The sequence below is a fragment of the Lonchura striata genome, chromosome 2, assembly GCF_050655825.1.
Source record: "Lonchura striata isolate lonStrDom1 chromosome 2, ASM5065582v1, whole genome shotgun sequence".
In the NCBI taxonomy this organism is placed as follows: Eukaryota; Metazoa; Chordata; class Aves; order Passeriformes; family Estrildidae; genus Lonchura; species Lonchura striata.
The window spans coordinates 239,528-253,904 of record NC_140704.1 but is presented as its reverse complement, the minus strand read 5'-3'; the positions used below and the strand labels follow the sequence as shown (position 1 = coordinate 253,904).

The window sequence follows — 14,377 nt, the reverse complement described above, 5'->3', positions numbered from 1 at the left end:
TATCTTCCTTCCAAAGCCAATCTTCTTGCCTTTTATCCACCAGTTACCCCATAAAGGTCTATGTGCCTTTCTTAACTCTGGAGTCATAGCTGTATTTACAATGTAATTGCTGTCAGTTCAAATCACCTTCTTTTTCCCATAGTGATCTTGGTCCTTGTCCTCTTTGCTATGCTTAGGAAGTTCTCTGTGGCAATATAAGTCCTTAACGATATTTTTTTTTCTGCTCATAGGTGTTATTTCATAGTTCCTGCTAATCTCTACAGTTTAATAATAGTTACACTCCAAGATTGCTAATTCATACAAATCTGTGTATGTGACTTCTTTACTTATCCTCAGTCCTCTTTTTCTTTGGCTATCTACTTCTCAAATCTGGTCATAGGATTTTATGGTGAATACATAAACTGTCTCGTATGAAATGGCATTTACAACAGTGAAAGAAGAATGTCAGAACATGCCAGCATGTAAACAGGTATTTCATATATATGGTAAATAACTTGCCAGTGTTAGAACACACTAACCAACAGGTTGATGGGTATGGAGGATCTATAAGATTTATCAGTGATTTGGAAAAGGGAGTAAGCAATGAACCTCATGTATGAGTTTTGCATGTCCTGATACATCTTGGGTTTAAATGAAATGTCACCATTCAGGAGAAAGGCTTGGATGTCCTGTGAGCTGCCTAGTGTCTAACTAATAAGAAATCACATAAACTGTTAGCCTGATTGAGAATTGGGGCAGGGAATAACACAGAAGCAATTGTAAATTCATGGCATATACTTAAAATAATGTTTTTCTGGTTTTGGTAATCTATGTGACTAACAAGCCAAAAGACTGGGAACTCAGAGGGCAGTAGTAGTGGGAGACCTCTGAAGGCTTCATCAGTGAGGGAATGGGGGTATTTTTGGTTTTATTTATAATCTCTAAGTATAGAGACTGATTATGCAAGCTGTAAAATCTCTGTAATTGGAGGCTCTTGGGTACTGGTTAAAGAAGTGAAGATCTATCAAAGATGATGGAGATACTGGTGGTACTTCTTTGAGATAAGGAAGAACTACATGACCTCAAGGACTCACTTTTTAGTATATTATAAAAATTATGGAGATTTTATTAGAATGGGAAGAACTAAAGAGATTTTCCCAAAATTGAATGGTGGTCTGTCTGTTTTAGTTTTAAGTGTGTGGATAAATGTGACTGTTTCTCCCACCCAGTCACAGGGTTGTGAAGATCACTACTGGCAATAGTGAGGTGAAGAGAGTATGGCCAAGTTTGAAAAAAGTAGAGCTTTGCTAATAAAAAATATCCTATTAATTTTTCTTTTGTCATGGGTGTAGGTACTGTCCCATCAGAGCATAAGCCAGCTAACACTAGAATGGCTAGAAAAGAGCCTCGTAAACTGTTTGTTTTGGACAGTTTGTTCCACTTTCTACCACAGAGCTCCCTGCATGCTTCTCTCTGCAAGGACATCCTCAGAGAATGGGACCTGGAGTGGAGGCACTGGTTTGTTGTGTGCATGTTCCCTGTTGTGGTCAATAAGGAGGTATTTGGGGTGAGTAGGACAGCCTGGAGAAATCAAAAAGCCTTATGGCAAGGAATTCGATTGGGAAGGTAGCTGCAGGGGACAGCTAGAGTGCAAACCTTGTACAATGTTCAACTATGTGAGCAAGCTGCTGGTAGAGACTGAAGGCTTGTCCTTTTCTAGCCATGGAGTGATTTCAGACTGTCAAATAGAGAAAGGTTCATACATAATGAAGAAAATAAAATCATTACTGCTAGTCAAGGCTTTAATTGAGATCAATGTGATTTCGTGCAATATGAGCTTATTAAACAAATCTGAGTTCTTAGTTGAGAAAGCTTGGATTTGCTTAAGAATGTAGGTGTATGGATAAAATGGACTTGTGAGATATTTGAATTGCTCTTCTCTTTCTAAAAAAAAAATACTGTAGAAATATGAAAATAATCAGATGATCGTTTAGTTCAGTATCCCGCGTAGAATGGGGGCAGTGGAAGGCAGCATGGAAGTTCAGGAACAGGGCAAAACCTTAGTGATTGTTCATACAAATACTCTGATTTGGAGCTTGGGAGCTTTCTGACCCACAGCTGCCCTCTGTGTAGTGCCTCTATGTGGATTTTATTTATGGATGTTAGTCTAATGCTATCTTCTGAACCCTTCTAAACTTATAGCAGTCAGTGTTTTGTGTCAGGATTTTTTTCAGTTTATCTTGCATAAGGAATTATCTGATCCTGCCGAACTGTTGTTTGATTATTGTAAGGGAAGAGACAGTGAGCTCTTGACCAGCTTCTTCTCTCTCCAAGCTAGTCATGGTGCTGCAGAGGGCTGTTGTTCCTCTCTCTCCCAAAGCCATATTTTTCAAGAGATGCATTCTGGTAGTTCTTCACAGAAAATCCCTTCTCTGCATTAGATCACAGCAGTGGTATGATGAGATCTGTTAAAGCTGGTGGAACTCAGAACTGGTCTGTAAGGTTTATTTGCTTCAATTCCAAAGACTTTCTTGGGTTTTTTCTTTTGGTTACATCCAAGAGCACCACTTGAACTTGGTGATAGATTATTCTGAACTGTGAACAGATATGCATGAAATAGAACTGAACTTAATCTCATGTTCCAATTCATGGTTCTGTAAATGGGATGTTTTCTTAGTTAAAGACTTCTGGATTATTGTGAATATTATATTAAAATGTGTGGTACCTGGAACACTTGGACTTACAGACTGGGAGCTTCTGGGAAATGGAGGAAGGTGACTATGGCAGGAAGCAAGAATTGTGATACTGATGTTCCAGCTTTTTAAGCCTCTGAAAGATTCATAGACATTAAAAAGGGGAAATCACGAATTAACATCTATATTTGTAAGGAGGAGAGAAGCCTTGTACCAGTTTTATTTGTTGCACTTCTAAGAGTCCCATTTTGAAACAACACATGCAGTTGGGAAACTATTTGTGCAGGCAGAAACTTGTTGCCATCACACAGTATCAATCTAGTCTAAATTTCTTAAGGGTTCCATGTACTTCTAGTTACTCATTCTTACTTCTAGACAGCATCAGGTATCTCCTCTTGCTTATGTTTATGCCATATAGAAATCATAGAATGGTTTGGATTAGAAGGGACCTTAAAGATCACCTTGTCCCACCCCTCTGCCATGGACAGGAACACCTTCCGCTAGACCAGATTGCTGTAAGCTCCATCCAGCCTGGCTTTGAACACTTCCAGGGATGAGGCAGCCACAACCTGGGCCTCATGACCCTCATAGGTAAAGAATTCTCTTCTAATCTAAACCTACTATCTGTCAGTATGAAGACCTCTCTTGTTCCGTCACTCCAGGCCCTTGTAAACAGTCTCCCTCTGTTTTTCTTGGAGGCTCCTTTTTAGTTAGGAAATATGCTGTTTGTATACTTGGTGGTGGTTGTTATTCTCAAAATCTGTCGGTGTCTCTGCTAACAAGAAGCTGGTGGCTGTTCCCCACGAGCCAGCTGTAAGAGTTGCCTGTGTGGTGCTGAGGTGGATGGAGTCTGTCAGGACAGGAGATTGCTGTAAGTGCACCTCAGCACTCAGCTGCAATGCAGCAACTCCTGTCTCTCTGCTCTGTCTTTCTGAGGCCTCTTGTGGGTGTTCTTGCTTTACTTTACTTGACACTTTCTTTTACTTTCCCCTGTCAGTTCTCCGGGTTATTTTCCTCTTACTGGTATGTCCAGACAGGACTCCTTTTTTCTACTTCTGTGTTTTGACTGCTGTGATGCATATCCCCTGAGAAAAGGCTCCGCAGCAGAAGAACGTAGAAAAGCACTGCTCAAATGTTGTCTTGTTATTGCTGTCAGACAGAAGGTCACTTAAGGATGACAAGGAGGACAGAGGCAGGAATGTGACAGGAAGTTCAGGCAAGGAAGACAGCAGACGAGCCAAACACGACTTAGGAAACTGGTCAGTGGAAGGCAGTGAAGGGCTGTGGCAGCAGGTGTCAGGGGGACATGTTCTGCTGCACTGACAGCATGCTCAGGGTTGAATAGCTGTAGCCACAGCAGTGGTGGGCTGTGCACATGTACACAGGCAGTCAGCAGAACTCCTGTGGACCAGTATACCAATGAAATACTGGTTGTGTGCCTTTGTGTCTTTGCCTTGCTGCTGTGCCTCACCTCTGCTCTGTCCTCTGCTTCACCTTCCCAGAGCTGTGAGAGTGGTCCTTTCAGCTGGGGACAGGCTGTGGTCTTCCTCATTTCCTATGGCCAACAGTGGTTTTGCCCTCCATCCAGCAAGGTGTTTGTGCAGATTAATACATGTAAATGGAATCAATGAAGGTAAAAAGGAGATAGGACTGTAGATACAGAGATGGGTCAGGGATAGGAGTCTCAGGTAGATGATTTTCCAGGAAGTGTGTGTGTGTGTGTCAGTGCTGTTTTGCACTGCAGTTTTTCCCATGGGTTCTTCTTGTTTAAGACAGATTCCATCCTGCTGAAGAAGAGGGGGAGAGACAGATCGTGACCTGTAGATAGATGCACCTGTAGATAGATGCTTTTGCTAGAGCTGCCTCTCTTTTCTCATGTTTGTTCTTTCTCTGTTTCTCCATTTCAGTGCTTAGCAAAGGAAACTGAAGGAAGTTCTAAAACATAAGACCAAGAATGAGAGTAGATTTAGCTTGCTGACCTTGTTCTTCAAGCTCTAAGTTGTTCTTTAGAGCAGCACCAAAGTGCACCTTCAGTCTTACCCATGTAGCCAGTCAGTCTCCATGAATGGCTGTGCTGGAGACCTGGGCTCTTCTGAATGACTGTCAGATGTCCCCAGCTGACTGACAGGCAGCAGCTGGCCCGGTGGTCTGCCCTGTGCTGGAAGGAGGCCACAACACAACGTGTGGCTTGACAGATGACAGATCTTAAATGCAGGCTCAAGAGAGGAGCATTTTCTGGGCCATTTCTTTCCACTGACTCTGCCTGGGTCAGAGGGTCGGGGCGCATACACAGGAACAGAGTGCTCTGTTCTCTTCCAGCTGTTCTCGGGGCTCCAGGATCATGGCAGAAGTTATTTGCAGCTTTGCACAAAGTTGCAGTTTTTTCTGTCTGCTGCCTGCTGCTCTCTCCGTGGCCACACCTGCCATTGCTTTCTTACATTGACACTTGCTGAATTCACCTGCTTGGATTCCAGCGCTGGTGACTCTCCTACCTACTGCCTTGCTTTTCTGTCCGTAACAGTTGTAGCCCATATTGGTTCTTTGCTGGTCATCCATTCCTCTCCTTCATGCAGTTTCCTTTACAAGCATGAGGAATAGCTAAGACTTGTGGTGATCAGCGAGGGCACTGAGCTGGGCCTTTGGGAGCTATAGTGGATTTGGGTAGTTAATTTGGAGATGCGGGTCCAAATTACTTTTAGAATTATGTTTTATTATAATACTTATTTATATATTTAGAAATCATAGAGATTAGGAGATAAAGATGAAATAAACTTTTAAAAATAATTGTATATGTTGACTGTGCACAAAATATTTTCTTCCCACCCCTAGTGGACTGGCTTGCATACCCTCAGGAAGTGCACATATCTCACTTTGGGGTCCAGTCGTGTGTTTCTCCCAGTACTCTTGCAGTCTGCAACTACTGAGCCAAGTATGTCTTCCATGTTGTTAGCACCCTTTTGGAAGAGGGTTCCATAGGTTGATACCCACAGTGTGACAGACTCATCCCTCCAGTGGTCTGTGAGCCTGACCCTTCCACTGATGGCCAGGGTTCCCTATTCTGGCAGGGGCAATGAACAGTCAATACCTCACTGTGCTCCCCAGGCCACACGTGATTCTTCAGAGCTCTGGCAAATGTCCCTTTAGATCACCTTGGATCACTTCTTTCCAGATGAAAAGTCACAATATATTTACCTTTACTTCCCTGGATGCAGTTTGATATGCTAAGAATTTCTGTGCCATTATTATCCTTGTTTCAGCTCTGCTGTGCCATCACTGAGCTGCAGGAGCTAGAGCTGCACACAGACCTTCACTTGTAGACACACCATGACCATGGCACACTGATATCCTCTATTCCCTCCATTCTTATTTCTTTTCTTTATGACTTTTTTTGACCTCTAGTAACCAGTGAACTAATATTTTTCTGGAAGTGTCTGTTCAAACAAGGTCTTGGTTCTGGTGGACAGCTTAGGGCCCATCGCTTTGTCTGTGTTTCTTGGATTGTTTTTTCCCCTTTTGTAATTCAGTTCAATATGTATTGAACTACATTAACATCTTCCTTTTGAGCATTCATTCTGTCTCATAAAGTCCTTCTGCAATTCTTGAAGCTGGCCTTCATCCTTATCAGCATGAATAACTTAGCATTACCAACAAACATCTTCACTTCCTTGTTTTTACCTGGCTTTTTTTGTTTTTTTTTTTCCCGGGTTGTTTTAAATATGCTGAAAAGGAGACATCCCAGTAGAAGTTTATACTTGCCTTCCTTTTGTTTTCAGAACCAATTACTTTTGCCTCGTTTCTATCCTTTAACTAATTGTTTATCCATAATGGATGCCATTGCCTCTTTGTTTCCTTAAAAGACTTTGTAGGGGGACTTGGCTTTCAGAGGACTTTTGTAGTATGGTTATTCTTATTTTTGTTCTAGTTCAAATGCCTAGAGAGTGTGTGTGTCTGTATTTTTGCATATATGTGGACATATATGAATTGATACATATTGACAATTCTCACTATGAGACCATCTTTCTGTTTTGAATTGTGTTTTACAGGCAGTCATTATTTGACTGGTGGTTTTCCTTGATGGCTATAAACTTCTAGAATTCAGAATCAGATTTACTGTGTGTCTTGTGTCTAAGTTCGTGATTTGACTCAGTGTCTCTCAAGAGCATGCAGAAGTCAACATAAATGCCAGGGCTTTAGAATGCCTACAGGGGCTGCTTACAAACTACCACGTCCATTTCTTTATTTTATTTTATTTTAAAGGCTTGATCTGGGCCATGACCTTTTTTATAAAGGATTCATGTTGCCTTACGAACTTACACTGCTCTCTGGTGTAGGCAAAGTAGAAGGCTCTCAATGGGAAATGCTTATCCTGGTGTTTGCCTGTGCTGGTTTCTGTCTCCCGGCTGATCAGAGCCGCCTGCTCGCAGTGCAGCGCACGCAGTGGGAGTGTGCTCACAGCAGCACGTGAGCTGCACCAGCGTGGACTGCGTGTTGCTGCCATGGGGTGTTCCCTTCAGGCTGAAGGTAGACCTTTCAGCTGTAACTGCTCTGGATATGCTGCTGACCGCTGAGTGTTTTCCCAAACCTAGTATTTTGCCTCCCTGTTTCCTGCCTACTTTGTCCCTGAATGCCTCTTCATGACATCCAAGATACACCAGTCACAGAGCTCGCATGTTTTGTGTTGCTGCTTAGCACTTATCAGGATGGTCAAAATGGGGAATCTGTTGAGGCCTGTGTCGCATGATGTACAAATGTCTTGGCAGCTGCAGAAAGAGGAACCAAACTGGCTTTTCTTTCTGTTTCGCTTTTCCTCCAGCGCCCTGGGATGCCATCAGGAGCTCGAATGCCCCATCAGGGGGCTCCCATGGGTCCTCCAGGCCCCCCATATGTTGGAAGCCCCACAGTGCGACCAGGAATGCCCCAGACTGTGATGGAAACAACAAGAAAACGCACTGCACCACAGCAGGTCCAGCAGCAGCAGGTGCAGCAGCAGGTGCAACAGCAGCAGCAAGCAACTCAGAACCGAGCTAGGAGGTGAGTGTTCTGTAAAGAAAACACAGGAGGACAATTTGAGGAAGCAAAGGTGATACCTGTTTAGCAGTAGATAAGACTTTTAAGATCAAATGAGACAGAATAGAAGACCTATGTACTGACAGTTTCTTAAGCAGGAAGAACATTAGTAAATTTTAATTTTTTTGTGTTTATGAATCGTCTTGAACAAACCAACCTTTAATAATGTCTGGTTTTGAAGTTATTCTGCTTTTACCTTGCAGGTTTGTCAGGCCATAAATTTGTCTAGAGTGTTTAGCCTTTAGAATTAATGAACAGCTCTCTTCTAATATAGTACAATTATTTTATTATTTTTTGCCTGTTCAGTATTGTTGCTCTGATTTCTGAATGGCTAACCTAGTAGTTTGTAAATGACACAAGTGGAAAAATCTTTGGTTTGTCATGTGAATGCTTGTACTATGGTCACTCAGAAGAGTGGTCATAAAACTTGCAGTTGTCCCAAGTGTTTTTACATATAAAGTGGATAAATATGCAGTGGAAGTAATTTCCTAAAATTAGAGTGATTTCTGTGGGGAACTTTCTTTTTGAAATATGCCCACCTTGTACATTGCTGAATGCATTCTCTCTTGAGTAGGTTAACTAATTTCTTTTTGCAGCACATTAGACCTCATCAGTCTTGAGTGTTGAGTGTGATCCACACGCACATAGGGTGCAGTCATCTACGTGGGCTACCTTTTGCAAAATCATTATAGATGTATATACAGCTTCAGGCAGTGTTCTGGTGGTGTCAGGGAATCCAGCTGTAGGTAAAACATGACTCTCTAATCTCAGTTCTTCAGGAGTCCTGCTCTGTCCAGGTTATATACCTTGGATCAGCAAGCCAGATTTGGGAATGCTTGTGTCTGGGATGCATCTGGAAAGAACACTGATCTTGAGAGTATTAATACATTACAGCTGAAAAATGTTGAACACAGAAGGAATATGTGTGAATGCAGAACGTGAGCACAAGCAGTGCATGTGCCCCTTGGAGGCCTTTCCCAGCAGCAGCCAAAATGCACATTCTATAGCACCTCCCAGGAGGTTCTCCAGGAGACTGCAAAATAATGTCCAGCCTTCAGGTACTAGGTAGGATATAACCTGAAAAATTGCCCCTACTGGATAATTAAGGTAAACTTTAGTCACTAACTAGTTTCCAGGGAGCATTAAAGGACAGTATTAGCTAAAAGTTGCTGGCCTGACTCACAGAAAAAAAGTTCCCCTCCCCTGTTCTTAACTTCAGTGTTTCTAGTTTGAGACCCAGCAGTGATCTCTACTACATTGAGCCCAATTCACACCAGTGCTGCCTGGATACTCAGCGAGTTTCTCTGTTTCTTCTGCCGTGCCTTCCCTTCAGATAATGTATTGAATGTTTTCCCTTTTTTCATTTCCACTTCCCTGTCATTTCTCATTATGCATTTTTCAGGCACAATTTTCTGGCACCTTGGGTTCAGTTCTGGGGGTAAAATTAGTTCCATGTTTTCTAGCATGGACCAAGAAAGTTGCACTTGTCCTTTCTTGACAGGTTTGGTGGAGATAAAAATCTCATTTCTGTAAGAGATTATTGAAGAACTGGTTGAGATCCAAATTATTTGTGGATGTTGCTTTGTTTTTTTCTTGCTTTTTATTTGCAAGCCTATGGGGTTGTTGCAGGTACATGCATATCCCATTCCCTTTGGGAGGCTGGGGCTTGCTCAGCTTTTACTTCCAGATTCTGTGCAGATTTCATTTTGTGAGCTGTAGAAGGTGTTGGAGTTTCACACCATGTGACATTCCATTCCCCTTATTCCTACACTTTTTAAAAGGAACATTGTTCACCTATTAAGTTGGGTGTAACTGAATTTTCTGCCCGCTGTACCTCCAGGCACAAAGAGTTCCTCAGCCTTGGCTTATGTGGGAATGGGTAAGAGTCTTAAGAATCTGGTATTTCAGCCCTGGCTCGTTACTAACAAACGTAGAAAGAGAGTATGCCACACCAATGTGCATGGAAACAGCTTTTATGTGGACACAGCTGATGACAGACTTCCAGTGTGAAGACAGTAAGGAGGGGTGTCCTTGTGACATGGCAGAGTGGCAGCAGGTGGTTTTCTTGCTCCCATTTGTCTGTCACAGATGGAGTTATTAATTTCCTGGTTAAGATAAAGGCCTCACAAGTTAAAGAGATGAAGAACAGGACCTGAATTCCCTCTTGGCCCTGTTAGAGGAAGCTGGGTGATAGGTTTGGTGGGCATGAACAATTCTTAGAATCTGAATACAGTCTTCCTGACAGCAGCATTTCTTAGGCACATAGACATTTGTGTTTATGTATGTGAGTACAAGTGTGTTTTTAAAAGCATAACTATAGAAATGTGCCTATGTATGGGTATGGACACTATGTATACACACTGCAGGCACACATACATCTTCCCACGTGTGTTCATAAAGGTGAAGAAATGTTGAAGTGTAAGGTCTTCTACGTTTATCTATCACTCATGTAAATATGTTAAACAAGTGTGTGTGTACATATGAAGGAAGGGCGTCCATATATGTGTGTTTTCATACATCATATGAAATACACACATATGTTTGTGTTCTTCAGCACTTAATTTTGGGCACAATCGAATAATTGCGTGTTGTCTCTTTGAACAAGTTGCCATGCCGTTTGCAGTCACTCAGCCACTCAGCTGTGCACACGCATAGGTGTGTCTGTGCACACATGAGGCTGGGCTCTGCACGCCTGTCTGTACCTGGAAGCAGTGTGTGCACATGCACTTGCATATATTGCCGCCCTGCTCCGCGGAAGACACTGTGATCAAAGAACTTACAGACTTCTTTCCAGGATGCATAACAGACAGCCCTGATTTGTTCTTACCTAACTGCCTCCCCAGGCTGCTGAGAGAAGGGGTATGAGAGGTCCTGGGCATGGGTGAGACCCTTTTGCTGATGCATGCACAGCTGTGCACCAGCATGTGGAGATGTCAGGATAATTTAGCAGGTGGCCTCGTTACTCCTAGATCTGTCACCATGGTAACGTGTTTTTTTCTTTAAAAAATGTACAGTGCCAAGAGGAGGAAGATGGCTGACAAAATTCTCCCTCAGAGGGTGAGTCGCTTTCATTTCCTATTCCCTTCACAATCAGTTCAGCATCTTAGTGTAATTAGAGGAATTTTAGAAAATTCTTTGACTTTTTGTTTAAAAATCTAATTAAAAAGTAAGTAGGCAGTGGGTGAAAGTCTGGAGAGCCAGGCTGGGGCTGGGCTGGGGGCTGGGAGCGGGAGCAGCCCGGCCTGCGCGGCCTCGTGCCTGGATTAGCCGAGCCAGCACTGCCGCTTGCTGGAGGGACCGTGGCGCTGGGCTGCCAGGCGGCAGCTCGGCACCAGGGCCTCGGGTCTCCACGAGGCTCTTGATCCTTTCTTGAGGCTGCCCAAAACCTGGCCCAGAGTGTGGCTGTACCTGAGGGGTGGGCTCATGCTCAGCTCTCTGGCCCAGCAGAGCTGCCAGGTTATGATTTTTATGGTTGTGTCACCGTAGGGCTGAAGTGAACCCGTGTAAACAACAGAGTCCGAGGGGTCTGTATTGTCTGGAGAGTTACTAATTCTCTTATCCCTGGGGATGCATCTGGCTTTTGGTGTCTGCCTATGTTTGATCCTCAGTGCTTACATCTTCTACTTCCTTTCCAAGCACTGGGATTTCTCTCTGCTCTCCTCTATTTATTCCCATACTTTTCTTTTTCTTCACCCTCTTCAGTACAGTTCACAAGAAACTGCTTGGTCCCTAAAGGCTTCAAAATACATACCCTTGCAACATCCTAATCTAAGTTGCTTTGACTGCTGGTGCATTTTCTGGGCTCAGAATCCCTTGGACAGGCATCTTTTTCCTCCATATCCTTTTCAAGTTTTCAAGCTCCACTGCTAAAGTGAGCCCAAACTTGCTGGCAGGCTCCAAAATCACTTCTGTGAGATTTCACAGGTGCCTACTACCAGCCATCCAAAGAGGTGAGCCCACTTTGGTACTCCTGATGTTATGCTATCACTTCTTCTCTTGTTATTCCTGCCACTTTCTGAAAGCAGAGCCTTTCATACGTAAGCCACTAGATATCTTATGTTGCTGTCTTGAAAGGACTAAGCTACCATTAAACCCAGACCTTTGAACCACTTGCAGTCTCCCTGGTAATTATGTTGAAGCCTCATTCCTGTTCTGCTGGTGGTTAGTACCTTTTTTATAATGAAAGATAAGTTTCTTGTACTGTCAGTTTTGTCTGTCCCACACAAACTGTTTTCACAATGATACATCCTGTATAGTGAGGCTGTTGCTGGAAATATATGTCCATTTCAAGATGCTTTTAGTTTTGTTTTGGGTTGGTTGGTTGTGGGAGTGTTATTATTTTATTTTTGCTTTTTATTTTGCATGTTGCCTTTATAAGATTAAAAGGTGTAAGAGGTAATCAAACTTTTTTTGCCAGCAGATCACTGACTGTTTATCAAGTCGATGATAATTCTTTAATAGGTAAAGCCTTATATAGGTGTGTCAAAAATCTCTACAGATGCTTTCAGAACCATGCTGTCACCAAATATTCTAGCTTTTCAGTATCTTTGTTGCTACCAGCCAATAGCTTTAACTGGTGGAGTAATAAGGCATTTGCTAGAAGTCTCTTCTGCAGTAGGTTTTTTATCAGTGCAGCTGCAGTACTGGTATCAGTGATGTGACCTCTCTCTGGGTTAAGGTACACTGTTAGGCTGCAGTTAGTGTGGCAGAAATCCCTTACACCATCTCTGGAATGAAGAAATTCTGTGTACATCATTGTCCTGTCAAGTGGAAGATGTGCACTGGTGGCTGTGGAATGCACGTAAAACATGGGGTAAAACTTCCAGCTTTCTGGAACTACCTCTGGAGTGTTTTCCAGCCAGTCAGCATCTGTTACCCACAGACTTTTTGCAGACTCTTGTTAACGTTTTCCGGGAACTTTGAAGGGGAGAGGGGAAGATATTAAGTACATTTGACTCTTAAAAATGATCTTATGTAGTAGTGGGAAAGGAGGTGGATTCTCACTGTTCCTCACTACTGTTCTGACTATGATAATGACTTGGGCAGTTGGCATAGGTAGCATCTTGTTGGTCAAGCCTATGCCATAGTCCTGGAGCATCGTGCTGGTTGGGCAGGATCACTGAGTCATTCCAGGTCAACTGTTTGAGAAGGATTTACTTTCACAGGAATGTAATTGTATGAAAAATTCAACCCAGCAAACTTTGCACATAGGAAGATTGGATTGGAGAGCTGCACATGGCATCTGGTTCCCTCTGTCATGGAAGCCATGACACAACTGCCACTTCAAGACTAGTTAGGTTCCTTACCTGAGACATACTTTTGATCTGCCAGCTTGGTTTGTTTTTTTTTGGTTTTTTTTTTGCTATGCTCACCAAGGGAAGTACTTCTAGTTTGCCAAGTTAGAGAGGCTCCCCTCTTGAAATCCTCTTAGTCATTTGTTTTATCTAATCCTGGTTAAATTAATGTCTTTCAAACCGTTTTAAATCTACCTCTCAAGAAACCAGAACTATACATAGTATTACAGGTTGCCAGTGTTCACCATGCTTGAATGCTGCTCCTGCATTTTTAGCTCTATTGGAAATAGCACTGCAAATTGAGATTGCTGTGCTTTTTTTTTTTTTTAATTGGCCTTTCCACATTGATACAGCCTCTGGTCATTCTGTGATTGGCTAATACAAGTATTTCTGCTTTCTGTCATATGTAACTGATGAATTCCCATATTAAAGCAGGATTTAGACCCTGAGGCATGATCCTGTGCATTGTAATGCTATATATCATCCCATCTCCATTATGCAGTTCTGAGCTTCCTTACATTCTCTGTACTGTCCTCTTCCTTGCAATGATAGTGACACTCAAATGTATCATTACTGAGTTTTCTTAGCATACTTCTCCTTTTTTGTACAAGAACACTTTTTTCCTATGCCAGGTCTTGCTCCAGCTCCCACTTTTCAGTCTTAAGGAGTGGTTCCCTTCATGACTGTATGTCAAATGCTTTACTTAAATGCAAGTTGATTGCATTGACTGCATATCTTTTGTCTAAAATACAATTTTAATGACCACAAGGACTTTGGTTACACTCAAACTGACGTACTGTAACATAACAAGGCCTAGTATTTTTTATAGTGTATTTAACATTGACTCCAGTTCTGTCCAGCAGGTTCTTTCCTTCCCTATTTTCCTCACTTCTGGATCTTTCCTGTGTTCACATTTGGCTGTTTCTGAAACCCTCATTCAGTTTTGGAGAAGTTCACAGGCATCTTCATTCATGGCTGAGGACCTAAATCTCTGGAGCTGATGTTACCCTTGTGACCCAGGTTTTGCAGTTGTGCCTCAATTTTGACCTCAGACCACAAACCATCTGTAGGGGCACATGACTGCACCTCAGACTGTACCTCTTTCTCCAGGCCTTGCCTTCTCATTACTTCTGGTCAGTCTTATTTTCTCTTATTATTGAGTAATTACATTTTTTCCCAAGAAGCTGTGAATGTGATCCACCACTCCCATTCAGATGCAAGAATCTCAGCTGAAAACCATTCTGGCTCCATAGCTGTGCCTGTCTCTGCTTTTCCTTGTTTAACTTCCTGAGTGGAGTGCAACTTTGAAATAGCAAACTGCCCCTCCTTCAGTGGCTTGCTTGT

General features: G+C 42.7%; 1 protein-coding gene across 5 annotated transcripts in view; it reads left to right on the top strand.

Moving 5' to 3' along the window:
- The window catches only part of SMARCD3 (SWI/SNF related BAF chromatin remodeling complex subunit D3), a 79,420-nt gene that overhangs the window by 33,139 nt on the left and 31,904 nt on the right, over positions 1 to 14,377 (top strand). For all 5 annotated transcript variants that reach the window (XM_021539005.4, XM_085561972.1, XM_085561976.1 and 2 more), the window contains 2 exons: positions 7,486 to 7,703; positions 10,754 to 10,796. In XM_021539005.4, the coding sequence (XP_021394680.1) occupies positions 7,495 to 7,703; positions 10,754 to 10,796 (252 nt within the window). In that variant the 5' untranslated portion in view covers positions 7,486 to 7,494. The remainder of the gene's footprint in view (positions 1 to 7,485; positions 7,704 to 10,753; positions 10,797 to 14,377) is intronic.